The 23,556-nt window shown below is 44.3% G+C and overlaps 1 protein-coding gene across 2 annotated transcripts in view; it reads right to left on the minus strand.

Annotated features, from left to right (window-relative positions):
* The window catches only part of OLFM2 (olfactomedin 2), a 519,811-nt gene that overhangs the window by 242,556 nt on the left and 253,699 nt on the right, over positions 1-23,556 (minus strand). The window contains exon 1 of one of the 2 annotated variants that reach the window (XM_068274423.1): positions 20,802-21,127. The exons of the other annotated variant lie outside the window; for it this stretch is intronic. Within the exon in view, the coding sequence (XP_068130524.1) occupies positions 20,802-20,930 (129 nt within the window). The 5' untranslated portion in view covers positions 20,931-21,127. Of the gene's footprint in view, positions 1-20,801; positions 21,128-23,556 lie in introns of those variants that run through there. 2 annotated transcript variants of the gene reach the window in all.

Raw genomic sequence — 23,556 nt, forward strand, 5'->3', positions numbered from 1 at the left:
AAGTCACTCACCAGTGAAAACGGGACCTGTTGAAGCCAGGGAAATGTGATACGCCATTATGTAACGGAAAACGTCTACACCACGCTCTTCATCAATGACGCTTCAGTAGCCGCCAATCCTTAAATTGTCTCTTAATTTCACTACAGATTCCAAATCCTCAAAGCAGCAATAGTCCATTTCAAGTTTCATTCCACAACAGATGTTTGAGCGTGTGCCGGCTGTCCTTGCAGAGCTTATTAGCACAGCATCATTTTAGAACCGCTCTTGCAGCATCAACAAATACATTTACATCCCATTAGCAGACAGGATGTAGCTGTTTATTTCAGTACAATGGAAACGAGAAGATTTCTACAAAGGTTAGGTAACAGAGCCGGGGCTGTGAAATGATCATACATTTACATTTAAGTAGACAATTTACATGGGCTATATAGAGATACTGTTATGATCAAGTCTTGTGAATGATGATGAAGCTCTCCTTTTCCCGCAAGCTGTGGAACATATTGATGGTGAAATTAAAGCGAGAAAACATTAGCGGTAAGGTGCTCTTGATGTACATAAGGAGCTACCGTTGGATTGTGCACTTAAAGAGACTCTGTAACAAAATTTTCATCCTTATTTCTTCTATCCTATAAGTTCCTATGCCTGTTCTAATGTGGTCTGGTTTACTGCAGCCTTTCCTAGTTGCACAGTGGCTGTGTTATCTCTGTTATATGATCTAATCTTCTCTCCTCTGTCAGGTCTGTCAGGCTCAGGCAGTCTGGCTGGAATGTGCTGTGCTGCTTGTGATTGGATAGAAGCTATACACACCCTCTCCAGGCCCCCTGCAAGCTCTGTGTGACTCACACACTCTGCTTACTTGAGCCTATCACAAGCTTTTAGCAGCCATGTCTTTTGTTTGTAAACACTGCCTAAAACTGGCAATTACAAGCCAGGATTGCAGCAGGGAGTGACAGAAACAGCACAGAGGGGCCCAGGAGAACATAATGAATAGAATGGTATGCTTTTTATTGTAAGAATTTTAGAGTACAGATTCTCTTTAATTATTGTATCTCAGTTTTTTTTTTTTTTTTTTTTAATCTTCAGTAAGTAAGTGCAATACAAAAATATTGGGTGCTATTTTTTACCAGGTTGCTAGCGGATAGGGTTAAGCATTGGTGGAGGGGTAACTAGTTGTAAGCACTGGGGGTTAGACACCCATATGGGGGTCTTAGGGTAAGGCACCACCATGGGAGTGTTAGCGTTAGCACCACCAAGGGGAAGGGTCTTAGCATTAGGCATCACCAAGGGGGGTCTTAGGCTTAGGCACCATCAGGTGGGGGGAGGGGTAGCACCACCAGGGAGGTTTAAGCATTAGGCACTTAGGGTTGGGCATCGGAAGAGGCATTTGTTTTAATTTACAGTTGGTATCAGCCTATGTACTGGTATCTGATAACGAAGAACCATGAGAATAAGGTTAGGTCATAGAAAAATATTGGTAAATATTACCAATATTTTACTAAGTGAATTAAGGCAGAGTTCCCCAGCCCTGTCTTCAAGGACCACCAACAGTACATGTTTTGCAGAAAACCACAAACATGCACAGGTGAGGTAATTAGTGTCTCAGCAGAGCTGATTCACTACCTCTGTGGATTTCCCCAAAACATGCACTGTTGGTGGGCTTTGAGGACAGGGTTAGGTACCAGAGAATTAAAGCACAACTGCAGTGAGAGGGAGATGGAGGCTGTCATATTTATTTCCTTTTAAACAATACCAGTTGCCTGGCTGTCCTGCTGATCCTCTGCCTCTCATACTTTTAGCCATTTTGTTGTTGTTGTTGTTGTTGTTGTGTGCAAATCGCATCGTACCAAGTGTAAAAAGATCCTTAATCACAATCCTGGACATCTGCTTCATTTTTGCACCAATTTTGCTTCCACCCTCTTTTTCTCATAAAATCGACCCCACATGTGATGATAGCTAAACGAAGTTATAATCCATTCTTGAAAGACATTAAATTTAGAACAAAGAGTCCTTCTTTATAGTAGAGCTGAACTCTTGCACAGGACAGAAGGAAAACAGAGAAATGCACCCTGTATGTATTTAGAGAGTTTAGCCTGCCTAATCCCCCCTCATCTGTGACTAATCACAACTGTAATTTGATCTCTCAGCTGTGATCTCTCAGCTCGGGAACCTCAACAGTCCTTGGCAGAGCAGCTAATTTGTTAACCCTATGACTGCAGGAAGTAGACACACTGCAGATTTATTGCAGGATTTGTATCAAATGTAACAAAGAAATGTTTTCCTTTAAAGGTTATCATGCTGTTACTTATCTTTTAGAGCAGAGAGAATGTTCGGAGTTCAGGTGCGCTTTAATGCCGCACATTTTAAGCATAAAAGGCAAGTAGATCTGTCTCAGCAGAAACCAGACCAGACTAAAGGAGGCAGGATAAGTGTGAAACCTGCCACATGGACTAGTCTCCGAGGAGCACTATGAGCCCTTATCTTATATTTTATAGACACCCTCGTAAAGCTAGCGGGTCTGGAAAGCTTGGGATGAAGGCCCCATCACCACAGTTGTCATAAAAAAGCACACCAGATAGCGCCTTGGGAGGCTGAACTTTAGCTGAACTCCAAAAGTCACATACAGAACGCATTTCTCTAATATTTTATAACTCATCTTAGGTACAAGGTGGACTCCCACACCGTACAAATACGGCTATAAGAAACAGTGTCGATCGTTTCATTACTAAAGTCTGGTATAGGACAAGCTTCAGCAGATGAAGAGCGCAAAGACATCCTACTGAAAATGTCCATCATGCAAAAATGACCTACTTAGGCTCTATCAGCTCATAAACTCGTGTTGATTATTAATATGCTGGTTGCAGGTTGTAAGGTCTTACAGAAATAGGTACTTGGCCAGGCGAAGTGACAGTAAAGCTACGTACACACATGCGACAACGATCGTTCGTTGTGAACGCCGAACAAACTTTTAATTGATGAAAGAACGACCTAAGTAAAGTTAGCTTTTAAAGGTGTGTAACGATCTGATCGTTAAAACGAACGTTACATCACGTAAAGCAACTATTGCGCTTGTGCATAAAAATGAAAAGTTCCATGGAGAAATAGTGAAATGCGCATGTCAAGCCAAGTACGAACGACCGTTTTCCAATGATGTACTACTTTGCAAACGATCGTCGTTGGAAGAAATCCACCAAGCTAGATTGTTTGTTTTTAACGATCTAGCTCGTCCGTCGTTAGACTTAATGGCCGTTGGCTGCTTTTTTTTAAAAAACGATCGTCGTTTGAAATGATTGGGGAACAATCGTTTCAAACGACTATAGTCGCATGTGTGTACGCACCTTAAGGATGTGTTGGCTGAACATTATGAAAACTCTCTCTACCACTCCTTCAATCATTCTACAGTTTTAATTGGCAGGAGCAGGCCCGGCGCTTCTATTAAGGCATGAGGGGCAATTGCTCCCAGGCCCCCAACCTCCCCTTATTTACTATGTGCTCCCCAGGGCCCCTGAAAAATAGCAGCATTGGTATCTTACCTGTACTGCCAGCCAACATGCTCTTCCGTTCCTTTGTGCTCCTGCCTTATACCTGCTGCCTGCCTCTTGGGACTGGTGCAAGTCATTACGCATAACATGCACCGCTCACAAGAGGCAGCAGCAGAAAGAAAACAGGAACAGCGCGCTGCCGCCGGGACGGTTAAGTTGCAATGCTGGTATTGTGCAGGGGCCGTGGAGATCACATTGGAATTAAGGGGGGACATTGTGGGAGTGGCAGCCGGTTTGGGGGGCCCTGGGAGGTGAGTGTGCTGGGGAGAGGGCAGGATACCTTTGCCCCGGGGCCCCTTAGGACCTTGAACCAGCATGGACAGGACTGGAGCTACCTATCAGGCAAAGGGGGCAATTGCCCCAGGGCCCCTGAGAGCTGCCGGGCCCCCCACCTAGTCTCCCCCCGACTACTCCCCAGGGATTTGATTTGCATGATTTGTGTAAGGATTACAACTCACCTGTCCCAGCGCTGCTCCATTCCTGCTTCCTGTCTCCATCTCTGCTGCCTTCATCTTCTTATTGTGTAATAACATGATGTGCCAATTCACTGGGATGAGGCAGGCAGCGAGATGAAGACAGAGCATGGGCAGAGAAGCACTGGGACAGGTGAGTTGTAATACTTACACAAATTGTGCAGGTACCCAAAAGGCAGTCAGGTGGGGGAAGGTGTAGTGCTTAGACCAAATTTGCTGGGGGGGAGGGGCAGAAGAAGGGGGCCCCAGGTTGGTTACCTTTGCACTGGGGCTGATTGAGACTTTAGCCATCCCTGCTAAGAAATGCACCATGTATCCTACAAATGGACAAGGCACTGTGCAGGGGCGTAACTAGAAATCACTGGCCCCCCCTGCAAAACTTCGGATGAGGCCCTCTTTTGTGCAGAGAATAGAAAGTTTTTCTTTTCGTGCCCAGACTCCTCCAGCATCACTACAGTACACAGCATTTGGGGAGAGGTAGAAAGGCTGGGAGTAGAGCAGCACTGTACACAAGTCCCTGAATAGGGACAATTGTGCAGAGAGCAGAAAGTCTCTCAGGACAGGGAAAAGAAACTTCTCCCCCCATGGGGCCCCCTGTGGCTGCATCCCTTACAGGGTCTATTGTTACGCCCATGGCACTGTGTTGTGGACCTGTTTCTTTCAAGACACTCCGCCGCAAGTCGAAAATAAACATATAGTATATATATATATATATATATATATATATATATATATATATATATATGTGTGTGTGTGTATATATATATATATATATATATATATATATATATACAGTGGCTTGTAGTATTCGGCCCCCTTGAAGTTTTCCACATTTTGTCACGTTACTGCTACAAACATGCATCAATTTTATTGGAATTCCACGTGAAAGACCAATACAAAGTGGTGTACACGTGAGAAGTGGAACGAGAATCATACATGATTCCAAACATTTTTTACAAATCAATAACTGCAAAGTGGGGTGTGCGTATTTATTCAGCCCCCTTTGGTCTGAGTGCAGTCAGTTGCCCATAGACATTGCCAGATGAGTGATAATGACTAAATAGAGTGCACCTGTGTGTAATCTAATGTCAGTACAAATACAGCTGCTCTGTGACGGCCTCAGAGGTTGTCTAAGAGAATATTGGGAGCAACAACACCATGAAGTCCAAAGAACACACCAGACAGGTCAGGGATAAAGTTATTTAGAAATTTAAAGCAGGCTTAGCCTACAAAAAGATTTCCAAAGCCTTGAACATCCCACGGAGCACTGTTCAAGCGGTCATTCAGAAATGGAAGGAGTATGGTACAACTGTAAACCTACCGAGACAAGGCCGTCCACCTAAACTCACAGGCCGAACAAGGAGAGCGCTGATAAGAAATGCAGTCAAGAGGCCCATGGTGACTCTGGACGAGCTGCAGAGATCTACAGCTCAGGTGGGGGAATCTGTCCAAAGGACAACTGTTAGTCGTGCACTGCACAAAATTGGCCTTTATGGAAGAGTGGCAAGAAAGCCATTGTTAACAGGAAAGCATAAGAAGTCTCATTTGCAGATTGCCACAAGCCATGTGGGGGACACAGTAACATGTGGAAGAAGGTGCTCTGGTCAGAGGAGACCAAAATTGAAGTTTTTGGCCAAAATGCAAAAAGCTATGTGTGGCGGAAAACTAACACTGCACATCACTCTGAACACACCATCCTCACTGTCAAATATGGTGGTGACATCATCATGCTCGGGGGGTGCATCTCTTCCGCAGGGACAGGGAAGCTGGTCAGAGTTGATGGGAGATGGATGGAGCCAAATACAGGGCAATCTCAGATGAAAACCTCTTGGAGACTGCAAAAGACTTGAGACTGGGGCGGAGGTTCACCTTCCAGCAGGACAACGACCCTAAACATAAAGCCAGGGCAGCAATGGAATGGTTTAAAACAAAACATATCTATGTGTTAGAATGGCCCAGTCAAAGTCCAGATCTAAATCCAATCGAGAATCTGTGGCAAGATCTGAAAACTGCTATTCACAAACGCTGTCTATCTAATCTGACTGAGCTGGAGCTATTTTGCAAGGAAGAATGGGCAAGGATTTCAGTATCTAGATGTGCAAAGCTGGTAGAGACATACCCTAAAAGACTGGCAGCTGTAATTGCAGCAAAAGGTGGTTCTACAAAGTATTGACTCAGGGGGCCGAATAATTATGCACACCCCACTTTGCAGTTATTTAAAAATAAAACAATGTTTGGAATCATGTATGATTTTCGTTCCACTTCTCACATGTACACCACTTTGTATTGGTCTTTCACGTGGAATTCCAATAAAATTGATTCATGTTTGTGGCAGTAATGTGACAAAATGTGGAAAACTTCAAGGGGGTCGAATACTTTTGCCACTGTATATATATATATATATATATAGAGAGAGAGAGAGAGAGAGAGAGAGAGAGAGAGAGAGAGAGAGAGAGAGAGAGAGAGAGAGAGAGAGAGTTATCCCACAGGCTAGTCTGATTATGAACCAAGGCATACGGCTGTAAATGGTCTGGTCCTACAGTAAACACACAAATGAAATGGCTTGGATCTAAAGTGGTTAAAAAGAGAACAACAGGATTATCTTTTTTTTTCTAGTTCTCATCTTTTTTGTTGTAGAATTCAGCTTTAAGCCCTGACTTCTCTTACAAAATGTCAAGCCGTTCCCCGGCCATTAGCAGAAGGTAGCAGACACCAGACCTGGTCATGACACAGGGGGCATCTTTCATCTCAGCTCTCAGTCCCCTGCTCCTAGTTGTTCCTGCTAGATCCTAATGTGTTTCTACCATAGGGTGATCTGTCATTCCTGGCCGATTAAGCTTCCTGTATCGCGAGGAGAGAGGTGTTATAGAGGGGCGAGGGTTAATGAGCCAAGGCCACCCTCCCTTCTTATTTTTCACCTCCTTTAAGAGTGGAGACAGGGCTAACAGCCAAAGTTATTTATAGAGCTGGCTTGTGCTGCGCAGGGCAGTGCGTAATGCCTTGCGGCTTTCTTTCAGACAGACACTATTGAACAGAATTTAGGGCTTCCCAGAGTGCTTTGTGCTACCGCTAAGAACCTCGGACACCGCTGATGCCCAGAGTAAGGGTAAAGGGGAAGGTGTCAGGGGCAACGGTGTGGTGCGCACAGAGCAGTGTCTTCTATCCTGAACAGCCACTTGTGGGAAGGATTCTCCACAGTGTCAAATGGCTGCATGTTAGGTCTTGACAGGAGGCTGCTCGCCAAATTCAGCGGGAGGCCGATAATCTTATTTCACCGTGACAATGCAATGCTTAAAGGCTATTTCCCCTATCTAGTAATTAGGAAAGCAGCACAGGGAAGCTATTAACCCTTTGTAATCTTTTTTCTGCATCAACCACATCCCCCCATCACCTATTTTTTTTCAAGGTCCTGGGGGGGGAGCATTGGTGATCTGGGGCCCAGCATCAGTTTCTGGGGAGGGGCAGGGTCAGCTCACAAGCAGTAGCTCCACCCCCTCACACAAGCGCCAGCGTAATTTCATTATTACGCAGCACTCTGTGCTGATGCAGAAGATCAAAGTGGTGGACTTTGTCCTATACTTTAATCCACAAGGGGGGTGCCGTGCTGGGTCCAGTCCAGGAGCAGCGCCTCCACGATCATAGACAATGTGGGGGAGTGGTGGGCCCAGAGCCGGGTCAAGGTCATCCAGCATCCGAGGCTGAGACACCAAAGTGTGCCCCTCCATCCCTCCCACCACAGCCGTCACACACCGATTGCTGTTAGACTATCATTATTATTTAGTATTTATATAGCGCCGACATATTACGCAGCGCTGTACAGTGTATATATATATCTTGTCACTAACTGTCCCTCAAAGGAGCTCACAATCTAATCCCTACCATTGCCATATGTCTATATTATGAAGTGTAAGTACTGTAGTCTAGGGCCAATTTTAGAGGGAGCCAATTAACTTATCAGTATGTTTTTGGAATGTGGGAGGAAACTGGAGTGCCCGGAGGAAACCCACACAGACACAGAGAGAACATACAAACCCTTTGCAGATAGTCCCTGGGTGGGGCAGCAGGTGGGCGCAGTGTCCGTGGACGACATAGATAAGCAGAGTATCAGACAGAGTGAGAAGGAGATGGCTCTGTGTCAGATTTTATTTGTAACAGCGCCATCTAGCAGCAGACAGTTTTCCTATGTCGGACTATGTGCAACATTGGTGCTATAGGGAAAAGTGCCAATGTCAGACTTAGACATAGTCTTTCACTGGATAGGAACAAGGTTAAAGGGAACCTGAAGTGAGAGTGATATGGAGGTGGATGCTGGCATATTTATTTAATTTTAAACAATACAACAATATAGTCTGGCAGCCTTGCTGATCCTCTGCTTCTAACACTTTTAGCTATAGGCCCTGAACAAGCATGCAGCAGATCAGGTGTTTCTGACTGAACTCTGACTGGATTAGAAGCATGCTTGTTTCTGGTGTGATTCAGATTCTACTGCAGCCAAATAGAACACTAGGGCTTCCAGGCAACCGGTATTGTTAAAAAGTAAAGAAATATGGCAGCCTTCATATGCCTCTCACTTAAAGAGGAACTCCAGCCTAAACAAACATACTGTCATTAAGTTACATTAGTTATGTTAATTAAAATAGATAGGTAATATAATCTCTTACTCACACTGTTTTAAAAGAACAGACAAATGTTTGATTTCATGAGGGCAGCCATCTTTTTGGCTGAAAGGAGGTGACAGGGAGCATGAGACACAGTTCCAACTGTCCTGTGTCCTGATCACTTCTCCGAGTTGCCAGGCAACATGAATAACAACATAGGAAATACCATCATGCTTTGCACAGCATCAGGGGAAAAAAGCTCGGGCAGTTTTCTTTGATGGGTGGAGCTTAGCTAAAAATGTAGCTAAAAATGAGACTTCTATAAGAAAAACAAAGGTCTGATGCTGTGAAACTGTTAAATAAACACCAAGCCTTTTCGGTGCTGCTGAGTAGATTTTTAGTCTGGAGGTTCACGTTAAGGTCCCCTTTAAATAGCTTATATCCTCTATAGAAGTACAAGCAACACTCAGAAATGATTTACACCTAGCCTGTTATTCCAACCCTGTAAAAAGCGGGGGGGGGGGGGGGGGGGGGTCAGCAGCATTTATAAAGCATGGATGTTGAAGGTTGTTTACCCACAGAGCTGTGCCAAAGCAGCAAGTGCCAGGCCGATGACAGCGTAATCTTGGCACCTACCTCAGGACAACCTCTGACATAACATGGAGAGCAATTATCACAGGCGGAGGTGGACAGCATGGTTCCTGTGGAAGAGGGGTGATAATGATGGGAATTTTCATAAGTGTTTTTTCGGCTGTGTGTGGTGTTGATGCCCCCTTCACATACAACAGTTTTCAGCTGGGCGTCAAGTTTTGCAGTTGGCAAGAAAGCAGCACAAAAGGTGAAAAACGGTAGTCAGCCAGCAGCATCGAAAAATACGGCAGTGACAACAAACGCATCATCTTTGGTGAACAATTTCACTGATTTCCAGAGAATGACGTCCTGCGAGGAGCTTTGAGGAGTGGGTGTGTACCACTACAAAGATTGGCTTTGTCAGGCAAAGTTGGCATTAGTGTATGGATCTCTAGAGTAGAGAGTATACAGTATGTGGAATGGGTGGAAGTGTTAAGCTTTAGGTGGTGATGGTGGGGGTTCAGTGTCTAGCACTAGTAGGAGGAGGGGTTAGTGTTAGGCTTCAGGTGGTGGGGGGTGGGTAAGTGTTAGGCACTAGGAAAGAATGTTAGTGTCAGGCACTAGGAGAGGGGTTAGTGTTAGGCATTAGGTGGGGGGGTCTGTGTTAGGCACTAGAAGGGAAGGTTAGGGTTAGGCAGGCACTAGGAGGGAGGGTAGTGCTAGGCATTGGGTGGGGGGTCTGTGTCAGGCACTAGAAGGGAAGGTTAGGGTTAGGCAGGCACTAGGAGGGGGGGGGGTAGTGTTAGGCTTTAGGTGGTGGGAGGGAGAGGGTAAGATTTAGGCAATGGGAGGGGGCATTCATTATAGGCTGTAGGTGGTGGTGGTGTCTGTTTCAGGCACTAGAAGGGAAGGTTAGTGTAAGAGACTTGGGGGGGGGGAGGGGGGTTAGTGTTAGGCCCCGTTTACACTTAATCAGTTGGTATGCGTTAGTGTGCTTTAATATGCATTAGTGCGCGTTGGTATGCGTTTTTTCCATAGCAGTGCATTGGGAAGAAGATTTCAGTTAAAACGCGGTAAGTATGAAAGGTGCCATAGGAAAACATGGGCATTACTTTGAAAATCAGTTTTCTTTCCGTTTTAACTGAGAGCAACTGATTAAGTGTAAAAGGGCCCTTAGCCTTTATGTGGTGGAGGGGGTCTGTTTTAGGCACTAGGAGATAAGGTTATTTTAGGCACTAGGAGACAAGGTTAGTTTAGGCACCTTAGTTTAGGCTTTAGGTGTATGGAGGGGGGGGGGGGGGGTAGTGTCCTGCTTTATATTGTGGGGTGATGGATGTGTAAGTTTTAGGCACTAGGAGAGCAGATTAGTGAAGGTTGGTGTCTAACTCAAACTGTGGTTGCACTACACATACACAGGAGTATAAACCAAATGCTCTAAACATCAGATACTGGCAAATCTCAATAAATTCTGTGCAGCCTTCCAAGATACATTCACATCCAGGGGTGCTGGTGTCACCACCGTGTATTATGTAGGCATTTATTTACCTATTTATTTGTAATGGTGCCTTATAGAAATGTTATTGTCAGTGACATTTTAAAATAAATCAATTAAATGGATTTATTTTCTTGCCTGTTTAATTTCTCATATTTCTTAAAATGTTAAAAATAAAAATATTAAAATAATTTTGTAAAAATAACACATCTAAAACAACAAATATTACAATATGTTTTTTATATATTATAAACATATGAAAGATTACAAGTAGTTGTTTCATTTTTTTTTTCGTTTCTACACTTGTTGCTCTGATTGGTGAGGGTGCATGAACAGAATAAAACAAGTTTTATTTTTTTTACAGTAAGTATTGATACAGTAAATATTTCTCTAAATGTTGCCATACACGATTCAGTCGAAACAATCCACTTTTCCAACGCTGTTGGACTTTACATTGATCAATTCAGTTTGACTGTCAGCCTCTGATTGAGGAAAAATGTAATCAGGCAGGTTGATAAATGCTGCTTATGTTTGGTCTACCTACCTATACTGGAAGAGTATCTCTGGCTACATATTCTGGGGGACCACCTCTGGCTACCTCTACTGGGGACCAGCTCTGGCTATCTATACCGGAAGAGTATCTCTGGCTACCTATACTGGGAACCACCTCTGGCTACCTATACTGGGGGCTACCTCTGGCTACCTATACCCAAAGAGTATCTCTGGCTACCTATACTGGAAGAGTATCTCTGGCTACCTATACTGGGGACCCCTCTGGCTACCTATACCCGAAGAGTATCTCTGGCTACCTATACTGGAAGAGTATCTCTGGCTACCTATACTGGGGACCACCTCTGGCTACCTATACTGGGGACCACCTCTGGCTAACTATACTGGGGGTTACCTCTGGCTACCTATACTGGGAACCACCTCTGGCTACCTATACTGGGGGCTACCTCTGGCTATCTATACTGGGGACTAGCTCTGGGTACCTATACTGGGGACCACCTCTGGCTACCTATACTGGAAGTGTACCTCTGGCTACCTATACTGGAATAGTACCTCTGGCTACCTATACTGCGTACCACCTCTGGCTACCTATACTGGGGGCTACCTCTGGCTATGTATACCCGAAAAGTATCTCTGGCTACCTATACTGGGGACCACCTCTGGCTACCTATACCCGAAGAGTACCTCCGGCTACCCATACTAAGGGACATACGGAGTTTAGATTTGTTAAGGGAATTGTGAAACCTAAGGCCAGTGAATAGAAGGTTGCAATTCAAAAAATATTTTTATTTGGATAGGATGCTATAAAAATTAACCTTGTAACTAGCTAATTAAAATACACTAAAAAAAAAAAAAAAAAAAAAAAATACACTAACTATTAGCAAATAAAGATACAGAATAACCAGCAAGCTCATGGTGAACCAGAACTCATTGGAGTGTGTAAGGAGCTACAATGGTCCAAAAAGCCCCCTTACTAAAATGGTATGGAAAACAAAAGTTTGCTTTCTTTAAAGAGAGTCTGAAGCGAGAATAGATCTCGCTTCAGACCTCATAGCTAGCAGGGGCATGCGTGCCCCTGCTAAAACGCCGCTATAGCGCGGCTTAACGGGGGTCCCTGTCCCCCCAAACCCCCTCCGAGCAGCGGGGGAGCGCTTCCTGGTTGGGGCAGGGCTAACCGCCGCAGCCCTGCCCCATGCGCGTCTGTCAGACGCGTACCTCCGCCTCTCCCCCGCCCCTCTCAGTCTTCCTTCACTGAGAGGGGCGGGGGAGAGGCGGCGATGCGCGTCTGATAGACGCGACTGGAGGCAGGGCTGCAGCCGTTAGCCCTGCCTCCAGGAAGATCAGCTCCAGCGACCTTTTTCCGACCCAGGTTTGCGGGGGGTGGGTTGGGGGTGAAGGGACCCCCGTTAAGCCGCGGGATAGCGGCGTTTTAGCAGGGGCACACGTGCCCCTGCTATATATAAGACCTGAAGCGAGATTTAGTCTCGCTTCAGTGTCTCTTTAAACAGAAAGAATTTGCGATAATTCAGGTTGGAGTGAGCTAGAGATGTCTCCCAGTGCATCACTGCTGAATATATGCAAATCAACCATTGTTGCCCTTAGAAGCGGATCTGGAGGTGTGTTTAGCTTCTAAGGGTGACAATGGTTGATTTGCATATTTTCAGCAGTGATGCATTGTGGGAAACATCTCTAGCCCACTCCAGCTTGCATTATCTCAAATACTTTCTATTTTAAGATAGCAATTTTTTTTATTAGCACATAAAAAACCTGTTTCATAGACCGTAACACCCCAATTCTTCAAGTCAATATGCCATGCCCTGCATAACAGCATCTGGTTCTTATAAGGCTGTAGCAAGTGAGTAAAGCCAACCATTAAAAAGTGACTCAAAGAATGGCCTTCATTAGCATTCTTAAAGGAGAATGCACCCTAAAGTTATATTACAATGATAGTCCAAAGAAGGCAGCACTCCACTAATGTATTAAAGAGCAACTTGCCTATTTTTTTTACAATATGAATTTATAAATCATTTAGTCAGTGTTTGAACATTGTAAAATCCTTCCTCAACCTGATTTACATTCTGAAATATTTTACAGTTGGCGAGATCTTTAGTCCTGTCAAGTGCAACTGTGTAATGTTTGGTTTCTGAGAGTTCCAAAGTCAGTACAAAATAAATCTGGTCTCCCAGAATGCTCTAGGGGGGATTTCCGCACAGCTAATAAGGAGGCTAGGACATCTCTTGTATTTCACTGAAATTATATTACATATAAAAAGGGAAACAGATGATACCGCATGTAAAATATAGAGGAAATTCTCTCACACCTCTGTAGGAACCAAAACTATCATTGGAGGAGAAAAAGTAAACAAAATGTTAACTAACTAGAAGTGTTCATCTATAGGATCATCAGACAGGAAATCAAGTGTGCACCATGAACTACTGCTCCCCACAGTGCCACATTGAAGCCACTGTAAGGTTTGTAAATGTGTGGCAGTTTTTAGAACCCTGTGCATCTTATACTAGCTGCAGACAGAGGGAGGGAGAGGGGATGATGTAATTCAGAGAATCAAATGTTAGGACACAGTGTTATTGCACAGAATCTTGGCCCAATGAATTACATTAAAGTCAGACAGTGTTAAACTACAGAGGCTCTCTGACCTTTATACGGGTTTAGCACTATTAATCCACTAATGAATTTTACTTGTGCTGCTCACATCTGAATCCCCCATAGAGACATACAGAAGATTTAGCAGAAAGTGCTTGACTGCTTTTCAATATAAAAAGACTAGTGAGGCTAGGATGTGGGATGGACTTGGACCTTCTAGGGACATCTTAAAACTGGAAATTTTAAGACATGGAACTTTGACTTAAAGGACAACGGAAGTGAGACAGATATGGAGGCTGGCATATTTATTTGCCTTTCAACAATACCATTTGTCATCCTGATGATCTTTCATGCATCAGTAGTGTCGGGGGAACCTAGAGGGAGGGGGGATGATTTAAGGTTAGGCATGGGGTCGTTAAGTTTAGGCGGGTGGTTAAGGTTGGGCACAGGGTTGGCGTGGTTAAGGTTAGGCAGTCAGGGTACAGTGATTAAGGCTAGTGATAGGGGTGGAATGGTTAAGGTTAGGCAGCAGATTAATGTTAGGCAGCAGGGGTGGAGTGACTAAGGGTTAGGCATGTGGGTAGAGTGGTTAAGGTTAGGCAGCAGGGGTGGAGTGGTTAAGGTTAGGCGTGGGGGTGGGGTGGTTAAGGTTAGGCAGTGGGGATGAAGTGACTAAGGGTTAGGCATGTGGGTAGAGTGGTTAAGGTTAGGCAGCGGGGGTGGAGTGGTTAAGGGTTAGGCACCAGCTGGAGCCTTGGGGTTAGACATAGGTAGAGGGAGGGTTCAGTGTGAAAGTAGGGAAAGACTTTATACATTACCTAGTCCTAGCGATCACATCTCCTCCACTTCCTAGATAGTTTTCTGGTGCCCTGCAGCGAGCTAATCACCATGCAGCTTCAGTCCCCGCACTGTGATTGGCTGGATGCAGGACACCTGCAAACTAACCAGTAAATGGAGGAGGAGGTGCTAGGGGTTGTAAGCAGGGGCATAACTAGGGGAGAAGCCCCTGTGGCAGGGGGAAGGGGGGGAAGAGGTTTGGTGGGCTCCAACTATTTACCGCCCCTTTCTTTGACATTCCAGATCAGGTGTTTGTTTGGCTGCACTTGTTATTGTTGTGAAGATCCTGATGACCTCACTTGTTTTATGAGGCTTGTGAGATGGGCCCCCAGGCTATGAGGGTCACCAAGAAGAGGCAAATCAAGGGTTGTGAACATTAAGGGGCCCCATAGAAGTTTTGCTAGGTGCCCGCACGATTTGTACTTACACCTGTAAGCATAGTGGATAGCAATGGTGTAGCTAGAGATTATGGGGCCCCATAGCAAAACTTTCATAGCGCCATCAGATATCACACCTGCTCCTACCCTGTGGATATGTGGGCAGTTTTCATTCTTATCTACACTGCATGTAGTCCATGGGCACTAAGACACAGTCAGAGGGTGGAGGAACACAAGAACGTTAATAGTGAATTCATTGGGCCCCCTCTGCATCATGGCCCCATAGCAGCTGCTATGGCTTCTATGGCTATTGCTACGCCCCTGGTGGATAGCACTCTCATTTTCCAGTGCTAGGATCCCGAGTACTAATCTGGCCCAGAATACCATCTCCTTGGAGTATATCTGTTCTCCCTGTATGTTTATGGGATGCTTACCAAATTCCAAAAACATACAGATAAGTTAATTGGCTTCTCCCAAAATTGGTTTTAGACTACAATATGAATATAACATAATGACTGACCATGGTAGGGGATACACTGTGAGCTGGAGGCATAGCGGGAATTTGGGCACGCCATAGCCTCCAATGTTAATAGACATGATTAGCGGCTATAATCAATGATTTGGGCACAGAATACAAACTAAAGCCACAAAAAGCGGGCATGGGAAAAGGGTTGGAGGGGGTCACTTATGCAAAGGTTAGGAGTAGTTTTTGTTTAAGTATAGGTTGGGGAGTTTGTTAGGGTTAGGCATAGGGGTGAGAGGTCAGTTAGGGTAAGCATAGGTTAAGTAGTTATTTAGGGTTAGGCATAAGTGTGGGGGTCAGTTAGGGTTAGGCATAGGTTGGGGGGTTATTTAGGGTTAGGCATAAGTGTGGGGGGGTCAGTTAGGGTTAGGCATAGGTTGGGGGGTTATTTAGGGTTAGGAATAGGTTGGGGGGGGGGGGGTCTGTTAGGGTTAGGCATAAGTGTGGGAGGTCAGTTAGGGTAAGGCAGTAGTTGGGGAGGTCAGTTAGGGTTAGGAATAGGCTGGGGGGGGGGGTCTGTTAGGGTTAGGCATAAGTGTGGGAGGTCAGTTAGGGTAAGGCAGTAGTTGGGGAGGTCAGTTAGGGTTAGGCATAGGTTGGGGGGTATGTTAGGGTTAGGCATAAGTGTGGGAGGTCAGTTAGGGTAAGGCATAAATTGGGGGGTCTGTTAGGGATAAGCATAGGTTGGAGGGTCTGTTAGGGTTAGGCATAGGTTAGGGGGGCTGTTAGGGTTAGGCATAGGTTAAGGGAGCTGTTAGGGTTAGACATAGGTTAAGGGGTTATGCCTAGGGTTAGGCATAAGTGTGGGGGGTCAGTTGGGGTTAGGCATAGGTTAGGGGGGCTGTTAGGGTTAGGCATAGGTTGGGGGTTCTGTTAGGGTTAGACATAGGTAGGGTTAGGCATAAGTGTGGGGGGTCAGTTGGGGTTAGGCATAGGTTGGGGAGGTTAGTTATGGAAAGGCCTTTGTTGGGGGCAGGGGGGGTTGGTTATTTATTTCCTTTTAAACAATGCCAATTGCCTGGCTGTCCTGTTGATCTTCTGTGTCTAATACTTTTAGCCATATACTCTAAACAAGCATGAGAATCAGGTGTTTCTGACTGAAGGCTGACTGGATCAGCAACGTGCTTGTTTCAGTTGTGTGATTCAGATACTACTGCCACCAAAGAGATCAGCAGGGCACCAGGCAACTGGTATTGTTTCAAAGGAAATAAATATGCCAGCCTCCATATCCCTCTCAGTTAAGAGGTACTTTAAGAACTGCAAGATGGTTTCTGTTCTCAAAATTCAGATCCTTGAGATTGTTGTCATCCAATTTAACCATTGAAAATTGTATTAGGAAATGACTGTACAACTCTAATATGCCTCCAACATTCCTTAGATGACCATCATTGTCTTTCTGTTTTGTTTTTTAAAGTGCCTAAGTTAATTCTTTTTGCCAAAGTTTTTGCTGGTTTCTTGTATACATATATATACTGTTGCCAGAGACTTGCATCCTGCCTACTTCCCTTGCACCGAACAGATACGCCCGGATGATCCAAGCATGCACGTTTACAGTACTTCAGGATTGGGTTTGTGTCTGCCCACCTGACTGTCATCAGACGAGACGTCCCCAAGTCCCCATAGCATATTTAGCAGCAGGCAATGATGTGCTGTGACAAACAGTAGGAAATAGGCTCCTATTATTGGGACTGCCCTAAGTCATTAAAGCCCAGGCTGTCATTGGTTATTATTGACTAGATGTCAAGGGTTACATACAGCAAATCTATCTGCGTCCTGTTATGTAATTAGTGCCATCATTTAACACACAGCTGAACCGGTATTAATGTAATATTTTTTTACAGCGCCTGAATGAATAAGATACCGAAGCGGAATGTGTAAATGTACGTGAAAATCCGAATGGATTATGCCTCGTCTTGCTCAGACTCATCGTTTTACTGCCATCATAGGAAGCAGTCATGTAACGGATAATCCGGTTAAGTAGTACATGCTGTACAGACCAGCTCTGAGTCTCATTTTCTTAAGAAGACATGCTCAGGCTGTCCTGTTTGGAATCACTGCACAAATCTGGTAAAACAAGATAGGGAGACTCTTTCCTATTCTCACAAAGTAGATACATCTTATCTTCAAAGCAAAGCGAGCACAACGATTTAAAAAGGTGATACATCAGTGAGGAAGTATAACCAAGGACTGAACTTCATCAACATCAGTAGCTGATACCCCCTTTCCCATGAGAAATATTTTCCTTTTCACAAACGGATCATCAGGGGGCTCTGTATGGCTTATATTGTGGTGAAACCCCTCCCACAGTGTGATGTCATGACCAAGGTCTTGACATCACACTGTGGGACCCTTGTTGCCTTTTGGGAAATAACACCTCCTCCAACTGCCAAGCAACCAGTATCTCCCTCTGTGCATATTTCCGGTATACCAATATATTAAGAAAACAAAAAACATTTGGCCTATTGCATTGTTAAAGTGGACCCAAATTAAAAATATAAGATTTCAGAAATAAAATCTATTTTCTAAATTATAATAATAAATAGCAGCCTTTTTTCAGCTGCATGATGACAAATATAAAATATTTTACATTTATTGGAGGAACCCCTCCCTTCCTTTCATATTGCCGGGACAGAATCCGGCAAACTGGTGGAGTAGGTGGTGTCCGGCAAAGGAGGAATTGCTAATGGCTGCCACCTGTATAACCCTAGTTATGAATAGAGAAGGGTGAAAAGCATGCACTGAAATGCTCATAGGTTTGAAGGAGTGTTTATTTAGCTTTGTATGTGTCAGAGTGGTGCAACTAAATACTGTATTTTGAATTAAAAAAAATGTTCGGTTTGGGTCCGCTTTAAGGGGTGTGGTTATAGATTATGGCAGTTGGTGCTGTCTGCTTTTTTTCTTGTCTTCCAGTAGTAAAGATGATGATGTACAGGCTGATTGAGGATTAAACAATATAAACAAATTACAGAATGAGTATCAATCAATTCTTGATCTCTCTTCTATGTTTTTAACTTCTCACTTTATGAATGTATTGATTTTTTTCTCCTTTTCATTAAAGTTCCTCTTAAAGGTTTACACTTATACATTGCTCAATTTTCCTGTCCCATTGACCGCAAATCCTAATATCCATTCAATCATTTTAATGGATCATGGGAGAATCGATTACAATCCATTCTGCTAGACTGACGGAAATTGGCTGATATCTGGTCGAATCAACCGATTTACTCGATGAGACTGGGTGGAAAATATTGGTCGAAAGTAAAGGAACCAGCTACTGCTCACAAGATTTCATTCGAAGCAGAATTGATCTTTGGTTTCAGAGTATGGAGGCCCCAACATCATTCAGATTGATTAGTAATGGAGAACCGCATAGAATCCCATTGGCGGTTCGTGGGGCTTTAGTCAATCAATCACACTGTAGTCGACCCCCCCAATTAAGTCGCTCGCTAAATCGCTCGTTGGAAAATCGAATGATATATGACTTCCTTTTAATGCCGACAGGTTTCTGCACCTGTGGATTGACTCCGCCCCTTGCCAGGGGTATTTGCAACCTTGTTTATGAATCTTAAATTGACTTTATAATAACGAAGATAAACCAATGAACTGATGCTCTTCTTAGTCTCCTAATGGCTATGGAGAGAGACAGGGATGGGAATTCCGATGGGGAGATATCAGTGTAAGAGCACAGGAAACATACTAGTAACTAGTACATGACTCAACCTCCTTAGCCTTTGTCAGTGGCATCTAAATGATGCTGCCTCCATTAAATGCCACCTTCCTTTACATCTTCTAGGTAATAGGCTGCTTTTTTGACACCTCCTGCATTAGAAATCCCTTGTCTTTTACTGCATTTAATTAACTAAGCATTAGCAGTTACTTTAATTTATCTTTTCCTTTACAGCAAAACTGACCTACTAACCACAAGAAAATCCACAAGTTAATTTCTCAGCCTTAAATCGCTGTACTCCTCTAACCCACATCTCATTTGGCATGCAAGAAACTGTCACAACACAGGACAGGAGAATCAGGAGACCGAGAGTAGGGAGGGATGGAGAAACTGTGAAGATTATGGATAAATGATCTCGGAAAAAAGGACTATCAAGCGGATGGGGGGGGGGTGTTTGAAAGGGAGAAGACAGGAGTTGCAGGGGTGTGAATATGTAACTTAATTAAATCTGGCAAGGATTAGTAAAATGTGATAAAGGCTGTGACAACAAGACAGGTAAGGAAAGGTGTGAGAAGGTGGCAGAGAGATGATGAAAGGTGCAATATCTATCTTTCTATCTATCCATCTATCTATCTATCTATCTATCTATCTATCTATCTATCGTATATCTCCCTCCCTTCTAAATCTACCTTACACCTCTCTCTCTCTCTCTCTCTCTCTCTCTCTCTCAACCAACACATACTTAAGCATCTAAAAACATCCTTTGGAACTAGAGAGTCAGCTCTTGAGCACAGCCATCCATCTCACTGAGTCTGATTTTGCTCGAAGCCCTGATAGATCTGAATTATACAGCACAGCTGGTCTACGCTGACAACTAGACAAACAGTTCCCTGTGAAGAAGAGCTAAGGCGCGTTTGTAAAATTAAAAGAATTACAGTGTGCACTTCAGAGGTGCCATAAACACCCTTCCACATTCTATTAAATCTCTTTCCTCGTCACCATAAAATTTGATTATTAGTCGGAATATGCCTATAATGGTGGCAATGCATCTGCCCACACTGAGACGTCCGTGCTCCAGCCTGTAGGAATAAAGACTGTCTAAATAACGTATGCACTGTAAAGTGCAGGTCGGGTAATTAAATCGCGTCGGAATGCAGTATATTCTCCCAAGACGTGCATCGCTACGCAGGGAAAATACAATTTAATGATGAAATAAAACCGAATAAAAAAGCTGATCTTTGATAACCTGTGGTTGTTCTATCAGCTGATGGTCCAGGTATTCTACTCCTAGGATAACACAGTATACTGACATTGACACTTTGCATGGCACACAAGACACATCACAGCATGAAATCGCCTGGGTAAGTATGAGGAACGAATGGCTATGTTTAGAGAGGAGGATGAGATATTTATAAATGTATGTGTCAAATAAAAACTGACTTCTTCTCACATATAGATCTTGAACACACACAACCTCTAGCACATCTACTGTATAGAGTCACATCATCTATTTGTATAGCTAACAGGTGTGACACTGAGTTCCTCCCCAACTTTGCAATAGCAGTATTAAAGGAAATGAAAAAAAAAATTGAACAGCTGGCAGAAGGAACTCACAATTTTCTCAGAAGTACCAGCTCTGGTGCCGTTGAGTCCCACAAGTGATGGCAACGTCTGCGACATCCAGTTGGTGACCATTGCCATAGTGCTGAGCACAGCCCCGATTTTCAATAAGGGGACCGTCATTGTGCCACCCAGGACACCATGCTCATGGGGTTGGCATCTTCACTGCCACCCTCCTCTCCTGGAGCTCATAGGCGGGCGTCCCTGTAACTGTGTGTATGTGTGAGTGCCAAGCTCAAGCAGGCATGGAGATGCCCCTCAGAGGGAGGGAGGGGGTATTGCACGGCTGCACTGCAGCTCCTGCCTGTGTCAGACCTGGGTACAGAGTGAAAGGAGGATGATAGAGAGAGAGAGAGAGAGAAAGCTGCTCCCTCCTCTCTGCCTCCCTGCTCTGCTGCTACTCACTCCACCCCTCCTGCCTGATTTCCCTGCCTGAGAAGCCAGAAGACTAAGAAGAGCCAGCCAGAGAGAGACGTCTATCTATCTATCTATCTATCTATCTATCCATCTATCCATCTATATCAAAGCTATACATATAAGAAGAGATACATCTTTCTCTCAGCTGTTGTCTGATCTGCTCTGTCCTGTTATCTGTCTATCCCCCTCCTCACCCATGTTCTGCAATAGCGGATGAGGAATGAATTCATGAAATCAGCAGAGGAAGCACTAATTTTCATAATCAATAGCTAGCTATGTGTATGCCATTCTCAGCAGCATCGCTGCCGGGCTTACTTAGTGCAAGTGCAAAGTACAAAATGTTCAGCAGCCAATAAGAACTGAACTTGCAGTAGGCAGATCAGTCATGTTAATAAAGCGATTTTTAATGTCACGACTTGCAGCACTTTGCACACAGTTACTAAATCCCCTTTCCTCCACCCCCCAACCAGCACCACATACACTCACACATAGACCAAATAACTCAATAAGTGATCCACAGACAGGCATCCCTAAAATGATCCCTCACTAGCACTCTGGAGAGCCTCTTCTCTCTCTCACTCTCTGTTCATGATACTGGGAAAAATCCCCCCCCCCCCTTCCGGCACCTGGAACAGATCTCAGCAGCTCTGAATACAGCTTCTATTCCTAACTAGCAGCCTGTGTAGTTCTTATTAACTTAGGGATATTAAAAAAAGCAGCTTCTCTCTATCACCAACACCCTGGATCAGTAAAACTCTGGAAATCTGTATTTCTAAGCACTAATTTCTGGTTTTGGAGACAGCTTCTGTCCCTCACTAGCACCCTGAACAGCTCTCTTCCTTTACCCCTGTGATATTAGGGACAGCGTATCTCACTGCTAGCACCCTGGACAGCTCCCACGCTTTTCCCATACCTCACTAGCACCCTGGACAGCTCCCATACATTGTATTCTTCCAGAATACTGTCAGGAAAGCCCATGTCTCTCACTAGCACACTGGACAGCTCCCAGGCACTATTCTAGCTCCCAGTCCCATCCCTCACTAGCACACTGGACAGCTCCCAGGCACTATTCTAGCTCCCAGTCCCATCCCTCACTAGCACCCTGGACAGCTCCCACACTCTAATTCACCCGGATACAGGGCAAAACAGAAATTTGACTTCTTAAAGGAGAACTGTAGTGAGAGGTATATGGAGGCTGCCATATTTATTTCCTTTTAAGCAATATCAGTTGCCTGGCTATTCAGCTAATCCTCTGCCTCTAATACTTACAGCCATAGACCCTGAACAAGCATGCAGCAGATCAGGTGTTTCTGACAAATTTAGACAGATATGACAAGATTAGCTGCATGCTGGTTTCTGGTGTGATTCAGACACTTCTTTAGGCAAATAGACCATCAGGGCTGCCAGGCAACTGGTATTGCTTAAAAGGAACTAAATATGGCAGCCTCCATATCCCTCTCACTAAAGTTCTCCTTTAAGAGATCATTGCATTCCAGCGGTTCTGGAGGTAGGTTAAGCTTTCAGGGATATAAAATTATGATTTGCATACTGAGCAGTGATGCATTGCCGGACACCTCAGAGCTCACTCCAACCTGAATAATCACAAATACCTTCTGTTTTAAGAAGGCACATTTCTGTTTACATTGCATTTTAGCAAGAGGGCCTTTTTAGCTCCTTACACACTCCTAGGAGTTCTGGTTCACCATGAGCTTGCTGGGCAATCTGTTACTCAGGATACTGGGGATAGTCTCTCCAAGGAGATATTTTCCATCATCTATTAACTTTTCAGCACTTTGCAATTTAAAATGTACCCATAAGTAGTTGAAAGAATATTAAAATTAAAATTATTCTGAGTATTTCCTCACTTGCTGGTGGTTTAAAAGCCTAAGTAAGTTTTATATGCTGTGCGTGCGTTTCCTAAAGCGCATCATTTTGCAAATAAAGGGTAATACACTCAGGAATGATCTCTGTTCCTTTTGTCTTTCATCATTAGCACCCGGGGCAACTCTTTCTCTGTTTCAGTGATGTTGGAAACAATTTGTCAGTATCACCCTGGACATTTTTCCCCTCTATCTTTGTTATTTTGGATACAGTCCCTCTGCCTCAGTGGCACCTCATACATCACTCTTTCCCTTTTTTGCTATATTAATGTCATTAACATTATCTTACACACACACAGGAACACACACACACACACACACACACACACACACACAATACACGCATGCACACACACACACACACACACACACACACACACACACACACACACACACACACACACAATACACGCATGCACACACACACACACACACACACACACACACGCACG

This window comes from Hyperolius riggenbachi, chromosome 3, assembly GCF_040937935.1.
Source record: "Hyperolius riggenbachi isolate aHypRig1 chromosome 3, aHypRig1.pri, whole genome shotgun sequence".
Classification (NCBI taxonomy): Eukaryota; Metazoa; Chordata; class Amphibia; order Anura; family Hyperoliidae; genus Hyperolius; species Hyperolius riggenbachi.